The sequence below is a fragment of the Oenanthe melanoleuca genome, chromosome 2 (assembly GCF_029582105.1).
Source record: "Oenanthe melanoleuca isolate GR-GAL-2019-014 chromosome 2, OMel1.0, whole genome shotgun sequence".
In the NCBI taxonomy this organism is placed as follows: Eukaryota; Metazoa; Chordata; class Aves; order Passeriformes; family Muscicapidae; genus Oenanthe; species Oenanthe melanoleuca.
In genome coordinates, this window is record NC_079335.1 from 85,405,089 (window position 1) to 85,422,506 (window position 17,418).

The 17,418-nt window shown below is 42.4% G+C and overlaps 1 protein-coding gene across 2 annotated transcripts in view; it reads right to left on the bottom strand.

Annotated features, from left to right (window-relative positions):
- Positions 1–809: 809 nt before the first annotated feature.
- The window catches only part of NEDD9 (neural precursor cell expressed, developmentally down-regulated 9), a 38,550-nt gene continuing 21,941 nt past the window's right edge, over positions 810–17,418 (bottom strand). For both annotated transcript variants that reach the window (XM_056484774.1, XM_056484775.1), the window contains 5 exons: positions 7,379–7,480; positions 6,407–6,508; positions 4,762–5,985; positions 4,339–4,428; positions 810–3,502 (listed from right to left, as the gene is read on the bottom strand). In XM_056484774.1, coding sequence (XP_056340749.1) covers positions 3,011–3,502; positions 4,339–4,428; positions 4,762–5,985; positions 6,407–6,508; positions 7,379–7,480 — 2,010 coding nt within the window. In that variant the 3' untranslated portion in view covers positions 810–3,010. The remainder of the gene's footprint in view (positions 3,503–4,338; positions 4,429–4,761; positions 5,986–6,406; positions 6,509–7,378; positions 7,481–17,418) is intronic.

Here is a 17,418-nt window from a genome sequence, read left to right on the forward strand (position 1 = left end):
TATGGAGTAAAGAGCCATGTGTGTTCTGCATTTGCCACTAGCTTGAGGCAGACTTTTTCTCCACACTGGCCATGAGACAGACACTTCACACTGGCCATCAGCTTGGTCGCCAAACAACAGCAGTTTCTTGACAACTGCATGGGGACATTGTGGCTCAAGGAAGGGGAGCAAAGAGGCTCTAGTTTCTATTCTGAACTATTTTATTTGTCTTTGTTGTTATCTGACCATTTTAAATTTAGCAGGGGTACAAAATTTAGCACTCTATGGAAAGCAGTCCCAGCTGTCCCCTTGCAAGAACTTGGTGAGCCAAACCAAGTACTTTGCTCTCAAAATTTTAATTGCTCTTATGCTTCCTGGCAGAAATGTCTTTCACTAGCAGCCAAAAACTGGTGCAAGGACAGTGCCAGCTCTGGGCTTTCTCTCTCCTCCTTGCACCTTTGGGTGTTTGACAAGAGGTTGGGCAGTGAGTGCCTTGGCAGCAGTGAAATGTGCAAGTAACTTCTGGGAAAACGTTGTGATCCTTAAAGCCATGGGGTTGTTTCAGGTGGTTCAGGATGCAGCTTATGCAGCAGGAATGCACACAATGGGGCAGGATTGTGTCTCAGTGTGCTGTAGGCTCTGATAGCTAGACAAGCTATCAAGTCCAAAATACAGCTGAGTTGTATAAATGCTTCACCTGCTGCTTCTGGACAGGCAGGGACACTGTCTGTCCCTTCCTTTAAAACCCCAAGTTCTCATTTCACTACAAGCACTGACCAGTGAAAAGATCGAAAATGAGTTCCTCATTTTAGAATGGCTTTGATAGTATTAGCAAGCAGCAATACTTCCTTTTAATATTTTTAGAAGACTCTGAAAACAAGAGAAAAATAAGACCAAGCTGCCTCTTTTTATATAAAAAAGCTAGTCATTTTAATAATTTCAAAATGACTCTCTACAAGATAACAAACTGTAATACAGGGTTGCAATAGAGGTTCTCCTTTGGAAAGCACAAACTATCAACATAACCACTACACATAAAAACACATTTTCACTTCCTAAGAATATACAGAAATATACAGAATGAAAAAAATGGACAAGGAAATCCAAAAGAATCCCAAACAACAATAGCACAAGACAGGTTCACACAGAATGCTTTTTGGCAACTGGTTATAGGTTACAAAATCACAACTTTCAGGATGTTACACCAGGCCAAGCCTTGGAGCCCATCCTGAGCCAGCTGGGATTGTGCTGGCTTCCACTGACCTCCCAGGAATGTTCTGTGCTCTGGAACCTTATGGTAGTGAAGAGGGGTCTTTGCTCTAAGACAATACATTAAGGCTTCAGGGTTTCATACAGTGCTGAAATGGTTCTAGGACAACAAATCCCATTTCAATAAGGCACATGTTCAGCTACAAAATGGGAAAGCCAGGAGTCAGGTAGCAGTGAGAAGTGCCTGTTTCCCAGATGCTACTGGATCCCAGCGATCCAGCAAACACTCTGAACACATTAATGTGGGACTACCTTGAATGAATAAGGACAGTAGTGTTTGTGTTTCTGTTTTAAAAATGCCAGAATCACCTGGAATTTTCCTGAGCTACTGCTCACTTTGAAGCACAGCTTTTAGGCTGGGAACCACAGGCAAAAGATGTTCTGTGACTTATTTTTAGGGGATACACAGAAGGCAATGACGACAAATAAGCTGATATGTGTTTTGGAGTGACCACCATACATGAAATTTATAAAGGAGACTAACATTCTACAAACAATTTTTAAAGGTAAAAATTTTCAATTTTTACACTGAAAATTACCAGGTGGGACTGTGCGTGGTTACTGATGGAATGGTCCACTAAAACAGGACATCATTTTTGACAATAGTGTAGTGCAGAGAAGACCACCACCTACGCAACAGAATTCCAGAAAAAAAGCCCAGTAGTTGAATGGAAGTCAGAATTGCAACAGAAGCAATTAATTTCCAATAATATGTCCTAGAAAATTAAGTGCTATTTCTTCACTAAATTGTGTGTATGCTATAGAGATGCTAAAATACCTGTTATTTCAAATTAAGCTCTTTTCTTTCCATACGAAATACAATTTGTATGTTAATCCTTCTGAAAGGGATTGGTATTTTGAAACATTGCTCATCCACAGCCTCAAAGATGAGCCCAATGGAACCTGGGATGCCCTCAGGATAACTGTGAGTCCATAAACAATAAGGCTTTCAAGCCTGACTGTTAAATTAAATTGCCAATGCAAGGACATACAAAGTAAACATGTATGAAATTACATTGCTGGGAATCCATCCACGGTTTTGAAATCCCATGTTGCAGTTATTAGAAACAGAGGAAATGTGAATGCCAAAAGATATTAAATATATACAATTCTGCCTTCCTCCTTTGAAGGTCCTGCTTCTTACAAAAAAAAAAAGCCTAAAAATGCTTTTCTCCCAAATGCTGCATGCCTTGCTTGACATGTTGCTCATTGTAGCTGTGCATCTACGTTGGTCAGAATGACCAAATGTTTTACACAACAAAGTAACGTCAAGAGGAGATAAACTTCACAGAATTAACCTATAGAAAGTAATTTCTAAGAAGGGAATGGAGTTCTATGAGAACCATTACACTTGCTTCATGGATTGCTACAAGTAGGTTTCACAACCAAGTCCATGCACCAGCATTAAGATGGAATGAAACAAAAAGAGTGCAGCATCCAGTTAACAAATATGCTGAGGAAACAGCCTGTATATACAAAAGATATGCACTGTTTACCCGACACGTAATTTTTAAGGTGCTTAATTGATGTTTTAAGAAAGTAGCAACATATACATATACGCTGTGTATACAAATCTAAATGTGTATAAGAAACATAACACAGAACCAGACAATATTCCCAGATCCCTGATTTGATTAGACTCTCTAATGCATAAGAATATATTTAAAATATTTAATAAAAATATCTAAAAAAAAGATAACATTTCCATAAAAATAGCTCCAGTTTGTGTCTGCTCTTCTGCTTTGCTGATTCTGCTGGGGGTTCATAAGGAGGCCATTTGGGCCAGCGAGAGTTTGAACAACTGTGCGTGGTGAGAGAGCTCTGTTACCCGGTCCACCATCTTCTGCAGGGATGCTGTGTTGGGGTAACTCAAGGCAGCCGCCTTGGTGGCCAGAACGACGCCCTTGAGCAGCTCGCACAGCTGGTTGCTGGAGTTCACCACCCTGTTGCACATGTCCTGAGTGGTCATTTGCCTGGCGAGCGTGTCGCCGATGAAGACGAGCTTGTGGGCGCTCAGGATGATGAACTTGCTGTGCGCCACGAAGATGCGCGGCGGCTGGGAGGAGCTGACGCAGCTGAAGAAGGCGTCGATGGCGCTGAGCAGCGAGCTGAAGTGAGTCTCGCACTGGTCCGAGTAGAACAGAAGCAGGCGGCTGTCGTGGGAGGTCTGCAGGGCTTGGGGAGGTTTCCATTTGGAGATGTCGTTCTCTACTGGCCTCGTGATCTCCTGCTCCAGACGCTGGAACTGATGGATCTGGAAGGAAAAGCAGAAGCTCCCATCAGCAAGTGTTTGTTATATATCACGATTTCACTTCGTGCCTCGGGACACCCCTGGGCATCCTACACTGACCTTATGCTAAGTAAAAAGGAACAGTATGTTTTCTAGGATCAACTGCTCTGACTACTGTAGATCCAAACACGCAGACTGCAGAAGGGAGAAACATCTAAAATACTTCATTTGCATTAAAAAACCCAACAACCCAAACTCCTGAATTTACAGGCTGTTGCTCATTTGGAGTATTCTGAAATCACAAGTGAGAGAGATGGATCCAAGTGGCAATGAACTCCTACACAATCTTTAAAAGGCTGTCATCTCTGTGGGATTTTGAGATGAAAACCCTTTCAATCTCACCTCCTCATTGCTTGTACAATTTTCTGCCATACGATATGGCAACAACATATTGAAGAATTAATATGAGGGAAAAGTGACAGCCCTTGATCTTGTGAACCTACTTTTTTTAGCACTAAAAGAGATGTTCAGCACAATATTTAAGCTGACAGTACTGATGTTCACTGAGCAGATGTGAAGGTGGCACATGTATCCAGTATGGTCCAGTGAATAAGGCCCTGGATGGAAGGTCAGGAAAGCAAGTTCCCAAGCTGGCTTTGTGACTGATCTTCTGTGAGACATCACAGAAGCTTGTTTCTCTTCTGTGGTAAACTTTTACAGTTTTTAACTTCTCTGCTTTTTATTTTTTGTATCCTTTGCACACTGCTATGGAAAGGGCCCCTCCTGCTCTATTTGGCCAGTGCTCCTCATGTGTGAGGAATGCTGCATTTCAGGGCAATTATATACCCAGGAGAACATACCTGATGGTGCTCTAGCTCCATTTTGCTCTGCTTGATGATATTTTCTTTCTCCAGAAGCTCCTTCTGTTGCCTTTCAAACTCTTCTTTCCCCTGTTTTGCATAAAATAAGAGACTGTGTTAAATCAAAACTGCTCCTGAGCTAAATGGCAGCTCACAGGCCAAGAGAGAGACTGCTTTGTATTGGCTTTCTCACTGCTAGTGCACCACTAAGAGTACAGAAAATTATAGTGTGGCAGGGCAAAAGGGTATCACTATCAGAAATCCAACAGTCCTATCTGACAGGAAGTAATCACCCTGGTGAAATTACTCTCAAGTATGCATTAGCATGGCAATGGGTTGCTGCTTTCCTGCAAGCAGCTTCTACAGAAACCACAGGCAATCCCTCCATGGCCTGGTGCAGAGCAGGGTGCTGGGTTTACCCACCTGCAGGTGAACATAATCGTAGTCATCCATCCAGCTCTTTTCTGAGCTCTCACTGGAGGCACTGTAAGGGTGCTGGCCTTTGCTCAGGAGCGGGGGAAGGGCGCTGCAGTGGCTCTGTGCCTTTTCTGCGTGTTGCTGCATCTGAGGGCTGTCATACACACAGTCAGGAGCGCCCATCACGTTCTCTGGTGCGTTTTTGGCACGGGAGCTGCCCAGGGCCTGTCTGAAGAGCAGCTCTGCGTTGACACTGATGGTGGTGGTGAGCTGCTTGGCGTCGTCCGGGACCGTCCTGGCCACCATCACGAACCGGTCCAGGTCATCGCACTTGCTCTGCACTCTGTTGACAGCCAGCACGTTCAAAGACCAGCTGCAGCTGTTCAAGTCATGACTGGTTTGGGTAAGGATCTGGTGAGAGTCCTCCAGCCTCTGCACCTCCCTCCTCATTTTGTTGAGGAGGCTGAAGTCAGGCAGGCAGGAGGCATTGGCTGCGGATCCCTTGGCAAACTGGAGGTACTCCAGCAGCGACTGCTCCACCTTATCCACAGCAGCGTGAATTTCATTGATGTGCTTCTCCATATACCCATAGGACCTCCAGTCTGGTGTAATGAAGGCTGTGAGGTGATGGACAGCCGCCTCCACCATCTGCTGGAGGCGATAAAGCCTCTCTATGGCCGTGTCTGGATCAAGGATTAGTCTTTTGTCCTGTGCAGTTGATGCTGAATGAGAAGAGTCTTTTGATGTCGTTGATGATGTGGACATGTTGCTCCTCGTGCTTCCTGTGCTGGAGAAAGACAGCCTATTCATCCCATCAGTCACATCCTGTAAGCCTTTATTGTCTTGGAGGACTGCTGGTGGCACATCGTAGACACCTTCTCTTCCTTCTGTGATGGGACCTTCACTGAGTCCTGTCTGTTGTCCTGGGAATGCAATTCCCCTCGGGGTATCATAAACATCCTTTTCCGGTGCAATTTGCTGCCCAAGAAAATGGTTTTGATGGTTTGTAGGGATGTCATAAACACCCTGTGTCTGTGGCATTCCACCTGGCAATAATAGGCTCTCAGGAGAAAATCTATTATGTTCTTTTCCAGTTGCTTTGGTGATGGGAGGAGGAATATCATATACCCCTTCTGGTCTTACACTGTGGGCCACTGTAGATGAAAAGTCCTGCAAGTTTTCCCTCGGGGCTGTATCATCTTGGCATGCAGATGGAGGTGCAGCATAGACCTGAATCACAGAAAACAAAACATGAAACCTTTGACTAAAACAGTGAAATATTTACCATCTTCCATTTGGGATGGAAGATCTGCTATTGCCTTTCAAAGAGTCAGCTACTAATCTTAAGTTTGACTGAGAGTCAGTCTCACTTTTTATCACTCATCTCAATGCAAATTGCCGTAAGCAGCAAAATCCAAAAAGGCAGCATGCTGCCACAAAGATAATGTAGGTCTAATTATCAATTTATAATTCATCACCTTAATTTTGATGCAGTGCTTCCCTTCACCAGTTTTAACAGTTTAAAAACCTAAAGAACTGTTTGAAGTACTGAATCTCCTTTTCCTTCAGGATCATACATGAACCCTTGTTAAAACATGTCCTTGGCCAGACACAAAAATACAGGATCTTGTGGAAAGAGAGTAATGCTTACCCCTTTGGCAGGTGGTATGTCATACACTCCTAAAGCTTTTGCTTCTCCCATGGGAACTGGAAGTGCAGGCCCCTTAACCGATGTGGGGGGAATGTCATATATCTGAAGAAAGAATAAATTGATTACAGAAACAAGTCACCTTGGGAAAAGCTCTGCTACTAGATGCATTTTCATAGTTTCTGTGTTTCCTCTCAGAAAGCTTGAACGTGATCAGAGCTCTTCAGTTTGTTTTGGTTTTTTTTTCATATGGGAGAAAATCTTGGATTTGCCTAGAATTTTGGACAGTTAAGAGGAAATGCACTTTGCTAGGTCTCCTCTGGACAATGGTGTGGACAGCAGGCTGGAGAGATGAAGCCATGGCTGACTTCCCTCCTAGAGGTAAATCAGGGTCATTCTATTGCAGCCACCTCTTGGGGTGAACAGGAAGCACATGTGACCAGAACTGATCACACCCTTAGATCCAGGGTGGTTGAGCTCCAGGTCCTGCCAGCATCCATTCTATAAGTCTGTGGTCCTGGCTAAGGACTGCTGAGGGAGCTCCCCAGAACAAAGATATAGTACAAGCTCAGTGACATGGTGCAGTCAATAGATGGTGAAAACAACTCCCTGCATAGCAGCTGTTCATCTGGGCGATAATTTTACCCTTACTGAGTGAATTACTGTCAACTATGAAACAACAAAGTAAATGGGGAAAAAAATGTTCCCAGGCAGCAAGTTTATTCTGTTCAGATATACTCTTTGATCAAAACAGAGAGAACAAATGGGACTTTTGCGTTTGGTGTGCTGCCAAATCTTAGTCAACATCAAATAAAACTTTGAAATACGTCTGTGATCTGTGAATAAGCCACAGCATCTAATTAAAACATATTTTCTCTCTGAAATGAGAGAACTTGCCTCTCTCGTAAAAGTCTGGTGGAAATTCATCACCTTTTGTGCTCTGTCAGCCCTGTTGGCACTTTTATTGGTACCTACCCCTTGGAGAGGGCGAGCGGGGGGGATATCGTAGGCATCCTTCTGGTGTTTGGAGGGGAATTCATAAACATAACCTTGTCCTGACCTGACTGGTGTTATTACCTGTGGATAAAGGAAAAAGAGGAAATGTTAAGTCTCTGAGGATCTTGGCATGTTCTCTCTGTAGCTGCACAGGGTATAAACAATCCAGTCCTGTTAACATTCATGCTTCATTGGCGGTGTTAGTAACACCACTCTGCCTACCTTTCTGAGAGCTGAACACCCTAAAATCAGTGTTGGTAGCTACAAGTGCACCATTTTTTCTTTCCATGACTGTTTGCTAGTGCTCTACACTGTCTTCTATGTGTCAAGCACAGCTTCTGTGCAGGTCTGACAGCTCAGTCCTTTCTTCCCATTGACCTCCCATTAGCACAGACCACACGAGGTGACTGATGGCTGCACCACCCACTCGCTGAGACCAGGGCTGTGTGCACTCATCCTACTAGGTGTGAGTGTCCCCACTCACTGATAGTCTTGAAATACTGTTTAGGCTCTGGGAGTCTATGCCTTTGCTTGCAGAGATATTTTCTACCTACTCCAGCAGGACTCCTTGAGTTATTGTGCTCCATAACACAACATTCTGGAGAACTGAGTGTGAGTTGTGGTTTTGGAAATTCTTTAGATAGAAATGCCATGCTTAAACTTTCCAAAGCAGGACATTCAATTTTGCTGTCTCTACTTGGTTTTTCTATGTTAGTGGCTAAGAGATTGGAAATGTCAAGCCATTCTTGAAGTATATAATGCAATAACAGCCTCTGAAAAACAAGTAAGCTTAGAATTTACATTTTTTTACATTTTGTAAACCATCAACTACCATAATGACTACAAATAAAATCTGGTGAAAAATAAATGCCTTAAGCCTTGGACAGCATCTGCACAGCAGAATTTCAGTATAGTGTGGTATAAAAGAAATGTTACCTAACCCCAAAAGAGAGCTGGGTTGGTAGTGGAAATGCTGACATCTTGCACCCTGCTGGTGCTACTTAGCTCTAAGAAAAAAATACAAATACTGTAACCCAAAGGCACAAAATGGCAAATTACATAGGCTTGTATAAGATGTGGCTTTGTACTCAGCTGAGGAAAATTTTGTACCAGAGCTACCAAACTCCTGAGAAATGTATGCAAGTCACACCAACAGCATTTCTACCCCAAGACTCAGCAAGGATCCCATGGCTGTTTTGGCTGTAAGGAATCCTCACATCCTAGCCAGATTTCACACTGAGTTTTTCTTGACTGAGGTCTTCAGGGAAAGTCCCTCCTGCTAACTCCTACCTCTTCTCTGCCACGTTAACAACACAGGCTTTCCCTCTTTTCACTTGCTGCCCAGCTTTGGCTATGCAGTCTTTGTCCCAGTACCATGCAGCTGGATTTCCCCCTGGGTGGGTGCCTTGCCAGCACCAGTACCAGTCCAACCCAGTGAGCAGCCCAAGGCAGCACCAGCCCCTGCCCTGGCTGTGGGGGCTTTGGGGAAAGGAGGAACAGCCCTGCCTGGCTTTTGCAAGTGTTTTTCATTAAAATAGCACAGAAGACAGGAACTGGAAGTGATAGTCTGCAGAGTGCTGTGTAGGAGAGAACTCCTGCTCAGTTGGGTGTGTGGCTAGTAGGGTTTACATACATAGGAGTGTTTTTTTTGAAAAATCTAAAAATACTACATTTACTCCTGTCCTACAGAGTCACCTACTGCATTGTAAAAGGTATTTGTGGGCAAAATTTTTAAGAAGCTCTTTCTGAAGTTATTAGAAGCTTCCCATAATGGATCACTTATGACAGTATCCCTCCCAGGCCACTCTCATGTAATACTGGGATTATTCTGTTTGCCAGAGAAAATTCTAACTTGTGTCAACACCACTTCATGCTTTTTCTGCCAGTGAGGGCTAGTGACCAGACCAGAATAGTTTGCCATATATATTTTGCATCCTTTTTTCCCCCAGCTGTGTACTGCCAGTCAAATGCTTTCTACCCAAGTCAAGAACAGAAGGATTTGGTTTTAAGCCATGTTTACTCAGATGTTCCTTCCAAGGGCTCCAAAATTACAACCATGGAGTTGCTTCAATGAGTCATTCAGTGTCTTAAAGTGATCCTCTGGGAGAGCTGATAATGTACAGTAAAAACCAAGGGCTGTTTCCTGGGTAGCCCACCTCCACCAGCCCTTCTGCTGCTGTGAACACTGTGGCATTAGGCTGCTTGCTAATATGCTGGGAAACTGCCTGACCATCCCAGAGAAGAGCAACAACAGGGTGTTCATGGCAGGCAGCCAGAGCCCCCACGCAGCGCTGGAAGCAGGAGGAAAGGGCACTGCTGCAGTTTGGCTCTGCTTCACCTGCTGCTCCTTGCCTAGGTGCACAGTGCAGGACCCAGCATGTGGCAGGCTCCAAAAAGACAGATATTGGCTGCTCAGTGTGAAGTTTTTATACCCATTTGCTCAGTTTTGTTCTACACCAGAAACTGAATGACTGAAGTCCTTTAAAAGGAGGCTCAGGGGGAACCTTATCACTCTCTGCAGCTCCCTGGAAGGTGATTATAGCCAGGTGGGGGTTGTCTCTCCTCCCAGGCAATGACTGACACAATAAGAGGACACAGTCTTAAGTTGTCCCAGAGGAAGTTCAGATGTTAGAAAAAATTCTTCACTGAAAGAGTGATTGGGCATTGGAATCATCTGCCCAGGGAGATGGTGTAGTCACCATCCCTGGACATTTTTAAAAAAGACTGGATGTGGCACTCAGTGCCATGGTTTAGTTGATTAGGAGGTGTTAGGTCACAGGGGGGACTTAATGATCTCAAAGGTCTTTTCCAACAGAGTTTATTCTTAATTCTGTGATAAAAGACACCACCATTGTCTTCTTGCTCAGAGAATTGATCTCCATGAATAGTCAGATGCCTTTAATATAGAAAAGGGAGTTGATACAAGCAGCACAGGTAATAAGGCACAGAATCACAGAAGGCTGGGAAAGACCTTCAGGATCAGTGGTTCCAACCATAAACCCAGCACTGCCAGGTGCCTAAGCACACACAAGTAAAACACTTCTTCTCCTTAGAGGTAAATATGGTATTTTGCTCTTGTAACAAGAATCCCTGGTCACAAAACAGATGATATCCTTGCACCATGGAGCCTGGAACACACATGGAAGAGAAGCTTGCTCATGCCCAGAACTTGCAGAGAAATTCTCCCTCACTCTGCACACAGGAGTTTCATGCAGCTGCAGTTACTCTGGTAGCTCATCTTTAGAGGCCTTACCCATTTTTCAAGAAACTCCTGACATACCAGATGCTGCATGAAAGACTTACAGTACTCCAAGGGTGCTGGTTTAATTTACTGTGCTGTGACAGAACCCTAAAATGCTACACCAAAGATAGATGGACAACAGGAAGGAAGCCAGTTTCATTAAGCACTGCAGGACCTTTTGTATCATCTGGACACTTTTGCTCTTCCCCAGACCTGAAGCAGTGGTCAAGCAGTGTCACTCCTTTATTTGGCTGAAACAAAACCCTGCTCTGGGTGTGTCTGGCTATTGTCAAAGAAAGTGAGAGGTTAAAGCACAAAATGCTTGATTCTGGGTATTCATGAGTAAAATCTGCCTGCAAGTGCAATTGTGGACAGAAGACCTGAGCTGTCTGCAGGGCTGTGTTTAGCAGTGCACTCTACTCACAGTGGCATTTATTTTTCAAACAAAAATGCATCAGATGCTTTTATGTCTGCTCCTCTTTAGGCTTTCACAAAAGTTATATGAAAGGCAGGAAATATTACTTTAAGAAAGCCAGCAACAACCAAAGTTTGCTATCATGAAAGACAGCTTTTTTCTCCCAGTGACTTAGGTATATTTTCCTGTGTGGAGGATTATCATCCAGTAGCAACATGTCATGAGCAATTTCACAGCAAAATCTCCTGCAGATGATAATCTGGTCTGCACTGAGTACAAGAATGGTGCCTGTTGTACCTCCACTCCTCTTTCCTTCCAATACTTTTCATTAAGCTGGACTGCTTATTCCTGGTCACTTCAGAACAGAAGCAGCTCATCACCAAAGCTTGGCTAGAGTAAAAATTTTGTAACAGTATTAAACGAATGGCCAGACTACTTGACAAAGGGAAAATGTGGGACATTTGTTCTGACTCTCATGACCTCACATGGGACATCAGGACATGGGGTTGAACTGCTTCTTCTGTCTAAGGAAGAGAGAGGTAGCTGGGCAGATGGAAGTATCAAAGATACCAAATTCAATCAGAAGTAACTTTTGATTTTGGATATATACCCACACACATATTAAATTAACTTGCTGCTTCTGAATGGGATGCTCAGCCCTTCCAATGCATTGTTGAACAATTTTTAATGGTTTTGTTTTTGATGGTAGTTTACTTTTGAAGATGAATTTAGAAGGAAGGAGCTGACTGCAAAGGAAATGTTCCACATTACCCACTTCTAGAAAAGGGAGAGCAGCCCCATCTGACACTCACAAATTTATTTTCTAACAAATGTCATTGCACTTCATACCTCAAGAGGATTACTTTTCCTTTTACCTCTTCTCTTTTAAGAATGCCTGTGGTCATCCAAGTATAAAAAAATAATCCTGCATCTCAAACCAGCAATTTTCCTTGTTTACGTGTTAAAGGAAACAGATGGTGTTCCCACAAACTATCTAGCCCAGCATTCTCAAAACATTGTTAACCACTTAATCTGTGCAGAGCAGCTAACAGGCACCAGCTTTGGCTCTGGTGAGACATGTAATGAGCCTTCAAACTTTCAGTACTGCAAAACAAAGACAACCCAGCAGAAAGTTTGTTCTGTTCTTGCTGAAGACCACACTCTTCCAAAAGCAATTACTTGGGCCTTTTCCATGCCAATGGCATGTCCCTAACCAAGAAAAAAGAGCTGAATGTGCATGTACTTTGCAAAATATCCAGTGCTGTGGTTCATTAAATCCCGCTTCCCTAAATATAGGGGGAGAAAAACCAACATTCTATTTCTTTCAGGATTAAAATGCATGTTAGGCTGCAACAGAGAACATTCCTGACTACGGCAACAAGAAGACCATTCTCGTGCTTACAGCAATACACAACACTGTAGTTTACATTGTTTCACAAGGACAAAGAGCAAATAAACCTACTGAAGCAAACAAAATTACTCTGAATTCACAGCAGTACCGTGGAGGGCACAATTTGGCCTGTTCTCATGAACTCCAATTCCTGATATGCAGAATGATGGGAAACAAGTGAGTTTTACAGGTGACAGAACTGATCAGAGGTATGTCACCTCTGCAACACCTTGCCCCACCCAAATCACGGGCAGAGGGAAGCTAGAAAGGGCAGCTTGGTATTTCCAGGCATGGCCTCTCAATCCCAAGATCCCACTGCTGCCTGCTGACTGCTTTGTAAATAGATTTTAAACAGTGCTTTCTGAAGGTGGGAAAGAGGGGGCATTATTTGAAATCGGGACTAAGAACTATTAAAACATATTTCAGCCCAGGATGCTCTCCTCTTCACCCCATGGGCAGGGCTCAGCAGCTGATGGGTTACCCTGGGAAGAGTTCTGCCCTGGAGGAGGCCAAGTGGTGGTGCAGGAAAGGGGGCTGGCATAAAGCCTGGATGTGGGAAAAATTAGTCAAAATGAGTGTAAGGAAATGGAAAAAAAAAAAATCACGTCTGTTTACTGTTGTAAATAGTTTCTGTAAATTCAATATGAAGCCCTAATTGTAGAAATTCTGTTCCTGAGACTCTTAAGTGGATATATAACAGCCACCTGGGCTCTCTTAGGCTTGTAACAAGCATAAAATAGACAGAGAGAATATACAGAAATAACAGAGAGAATTAAGGGGAAAAAATTCCCTACTCTCTAGAAGTCCTAGACTTTTGCAAGGCAGTGGCAGGAGCCATTGAATGATTTCAGATTAGGCAGTGAACCACCTCTTGGCCATTCTTTCTGTTCTGCTGCATGTACTTAGAAGCCACGGTTGTCTCTTTAATTGTTTTGAGTGTTTTTTCCCCCCTTGGGAAAGGTCCAGTAGCTAAGCTGAACTGCAGGAAGGTTGGGTTGAAAGACAGAGACAGGTAATTTAGGTATTTGGAAGAACCTGGCCAGCTGGCTAAAACTGTCATTTTTACAGAAAGCACATAGTGATTCCACTCATGTCTTCTGCAAGCTGCATCAGGATTCCCAGTGACTGATACTAAATTTCCTGACAGTAATACCTACTGTATCACCTTCTGTTGCCTGCTCTGAAAAAACCAAGCAATCATGCTTTTACTTACTTATTTGCTGTATACAATAATATACAGTGTATTTCCCTGCTGCCAATGAGTAAAGGTTGGCATTTCACATGTGCTAAGGATACTCTTATCAAGGTTTGGGTTTGTAAGTTGCTATAGGCTATGAACTCAGAACACTTTATTTTAATCCAAATAATGTATGAACATTGGGCCACTATAAAATGTTCTGGTGTAGTACTTTCTGCCAAGACTGAGCTGTTGGAGAGCTTTGATCAAGTCTCACAAGCTGGAAGAGACGGGAGGAAGTCTGTAGAGGCATTTCTTCTGATGCACTGGATTTGTAGCTCAGCTATGAGTTGTTCTGAATGCTATGCCCAAAGGTCTCTGCCAGGCAAGAGGAAACTGTCAGAAATGACTGCAGTATTTTCTGGGCTGAGTGAGTTACCAGCATAGGGGGTGGCAGAAAGATTTGAGGCTCCGGACGCGCTGTGACACCTCTGCTTGTCTTTGAGTGGGTGTTCACCACTGAGACTTCTTAGAATATTCAGATGTGTGAAGATAAGAACTCATGGCAAATACAACCCTGACACAAAACAGATTTATTTCTTGATGCTGCTTTTATCTTCAAAAAACCTGCTCATTTTCTCCTACACTTTATCTCCATTTGCTGTCCAAGACTTACACCTATGAAGATTCTGCTGTAAATGCTCTCAAAAGGTGAAACAGGTCCAGATGTCACTTATTCACAGTGTGTTAAATTAAAAATGCTTAATTCTGCAGGCTCAGGCATTTAAACAGAAACTTTTAAATGTGCCTATGAAGTGCCTCATCAGTAGATGCCCAGCCTTAAAAAATGCCCCTGTGGTATTGCCATGTAAACAGCATGTAATAAAAATGGGTGTTACAATTTTGAGCCTCTATTATTTCAACCAGACTCATACAAGTTTTGGGTTGTGAGTCTTGAAGATACAGAGCACAAGTTGTGAAACAGATTTAAGAGAAAAAATGTGACATCACAAGCTGGCCTGGATTCACACCCTCACTGCTGGTGAGAAGGATATAACCAACTGCTTTGCAACCAACTGCTGGCTTAATCCTGACTTCTTAACTTCTGGTGTGACCTCTTCCATTAATCAGTACACAAAAGCAGGGTCATGACACTATTTTTAAGTTTGGTTATTTTTTTTTCCTAAATCTGAAATGCAGGTCTATAGTCTTTCCAAGCAACTAAAAAAAAATATTTGTGGAGTTAGATAAATGTCCTAAGCTCTGATTAGTATAAAATGACAAGGCTCTATGAAGTGTGGTTGAATAGTGCTGAACTTGCATTAGCTGTAGCTTTAGATGATAGTGTTGAATTTTTTCTCACTGATGTTCATGATTGCAAACTAGCTGCAGATAAAAAGGCCTGTATCTCCAGATCTTCCTAAATGAGCTGTACAAAGCACCAAAAAAATCTCATCAGCTCTGTCACCGGCAAGATCTGATTGGGTGTTTTCTTTTTCTTTTTTTTAATGATGTTTTCGTGACATGATCCTGCTCTCTCTCACACCAGCTCTGGGGCTTTCTGCCAGTTGTGTTATGAGCAACTTTTCTGCTTGCTTCAGTGGAACAGGCTTGGTGCTGGCTGGCCTTGAATTGCAAGGCTGACTGGGAAGGGGTATTTCCAAGATTCTGGTAAGAGTCATTCTTGCTTACAAAATCTAATTAAAGAGAGTCAAGCTAATGCTTCTGAGAATGTCCCATTTTTGAGAGGAAGAACAAGAGAGATGAGCAAATCATATCATTGCTATTAAATTATCAGCATTTTTAAAGGAGTGTGAAGAGGAGAGTTGTCCAACATTCTTGATAAGAGTTTTACCAGTGTCATGTCATCTCCATGACCATTACTCATATTTAGGCAGACAGAGACATCATCATTTTTGCATGCACTGGCCAACAGAGCTAAAAAGCTGATGTGTTACAGGACTGGTGATAGAACAGGCATGAAATCAGAAATAATGTCTATGGATGGGTCTTACAGAGAAAGAATCCCCCCAAAATTATTGTGTGATAAGTTTTAGTGGAGAAATATGTGTGTCTGCTAAAGCACTCTCTGGAAAACTGTGATTAAATCTGAGCTGTAGTTGTGATAAGGGGGAAGTATTTGGAAAAACTCAGCACCTCAGCATTCAGGTCTCTTGTCCATGATGAAAAAGGGTATCTTGCTTTGGCCATCCCAGTGTCTAATCTCCCCATTTTGTCACATGAAGAACCAATTGCAAACCAGTACTCGTTTTCTGTGCTGGTAAACTATGACTTTTCAAAGACAGAGGCCCAAATTTAGGGCAAGTTTGGCAGAGGAGAGGAAAGAAAGAAAAAAGATGAGGTGTTAAGAGAAGTAGGGCAGAGAGTGTCCAGTTGTGAATGACATGAGATCCTAAAGGCTCACAAAGAAAAACTAGTTTGGTTCAGTTCATAAAAATTTGAATCTTTTGAGGTGCTTCATATTTTTTAAGTTATTTCCTTCCTCCTATACTTAATTTCTAGACTGGAGGGGGGAAGCTTCATTTGGGAATTTTAACAGGGTATTTCCATGACTTCTTGTTTTCCTTCCTTTAAGATGTTTCTCAGAACAGATCCTTCCCTGTCAACAATTTCAGTTTTTGTGAATCGGCATTTCCCAGTGGGCAAAAAAATGGTTGAGACGAAGCATTGCCAGAGAGTTTCAATTCCACAAGAGTGTTCTCAGAGGGACACTTGGACAGAAACAATGGAAGTGCCCCTAAATCATTTAATTTGGGAACTATGCTGCTCTGAGAGAGAGGGGTAAATAAAACCTTCCATGAGGAAGAAGCTTGATTTGATTTGATTTGATTTGATTTGATTTGATTTGATTTGATTTGATTTGCAGAGGTTCTCTGGCTCTCAAGCTGTATTGGCTCCATTTCTGTATGGGTATCTCAGGGCAGCTGTACAGACAAGTGCTTTAGTAAGTGGTGTTTAGATTAGCACTGCTTACTTTGGCAAGTTTATGGAAGGCACAGACACCTTTTAAACAAATATAAATTCCATCCTTAATTGTTTGCTGCATCTGTATCATAATGACCTCAGCCATGACTGATTGTGTGTATGTAAAAGCTGTGAAGGTAAAACCCAATGGGAATATATTACTGTCTTTTAAGGATTAGGGATGGACTGGCTTATGGAAGAAAGTTCCTGTCTCCTAGGAACCTAACTACCTTAATTTCACTTTGCTCCCATTTTAACAGTCTGTTTGGGAAGAAAGATTAATTTAGATTCATGTTAAAAAAAAAAAAAAAAAAAAAAAGAAAAAAAAGAATGCAATACTGCCACTGCTATATTAAAAAAAAAAAAAAAAAAGGAAAAATTGAAATATTTCATGCAAACATATGGAATTATGATATTCTGATGCTAATTAGTCATCCTCCAAACCAAAACATGTAAAAAATCATAGAATGCCTGCCAAGACTTTAGATTTCACTAGGACTGTACTTTCTGATGGCCAGCAACTTGTCTTCATCTACTCATTTCCTATCTCCAGAAACCACACTTCCTCCTTATGATGAGATTCACTTTCTGAATAATCAGTTTTCCACTCATGTGGAATGGTTTTTTTCTAAAATGCTCTGCTGCTCTGCTTAGTTTTTAGTACTTAGAGGGCAATTTAGATTACCCCAATTTGGTATTATGTTTCAGACTTAACCAAAGGTTAGGTCTCTAACCACCAAGAAAGAGCCCATAAGCTTGCATTTTTCTTTCATTATTACTATTGTTTTACTGGTTTTAGCAAAGGTTTGAT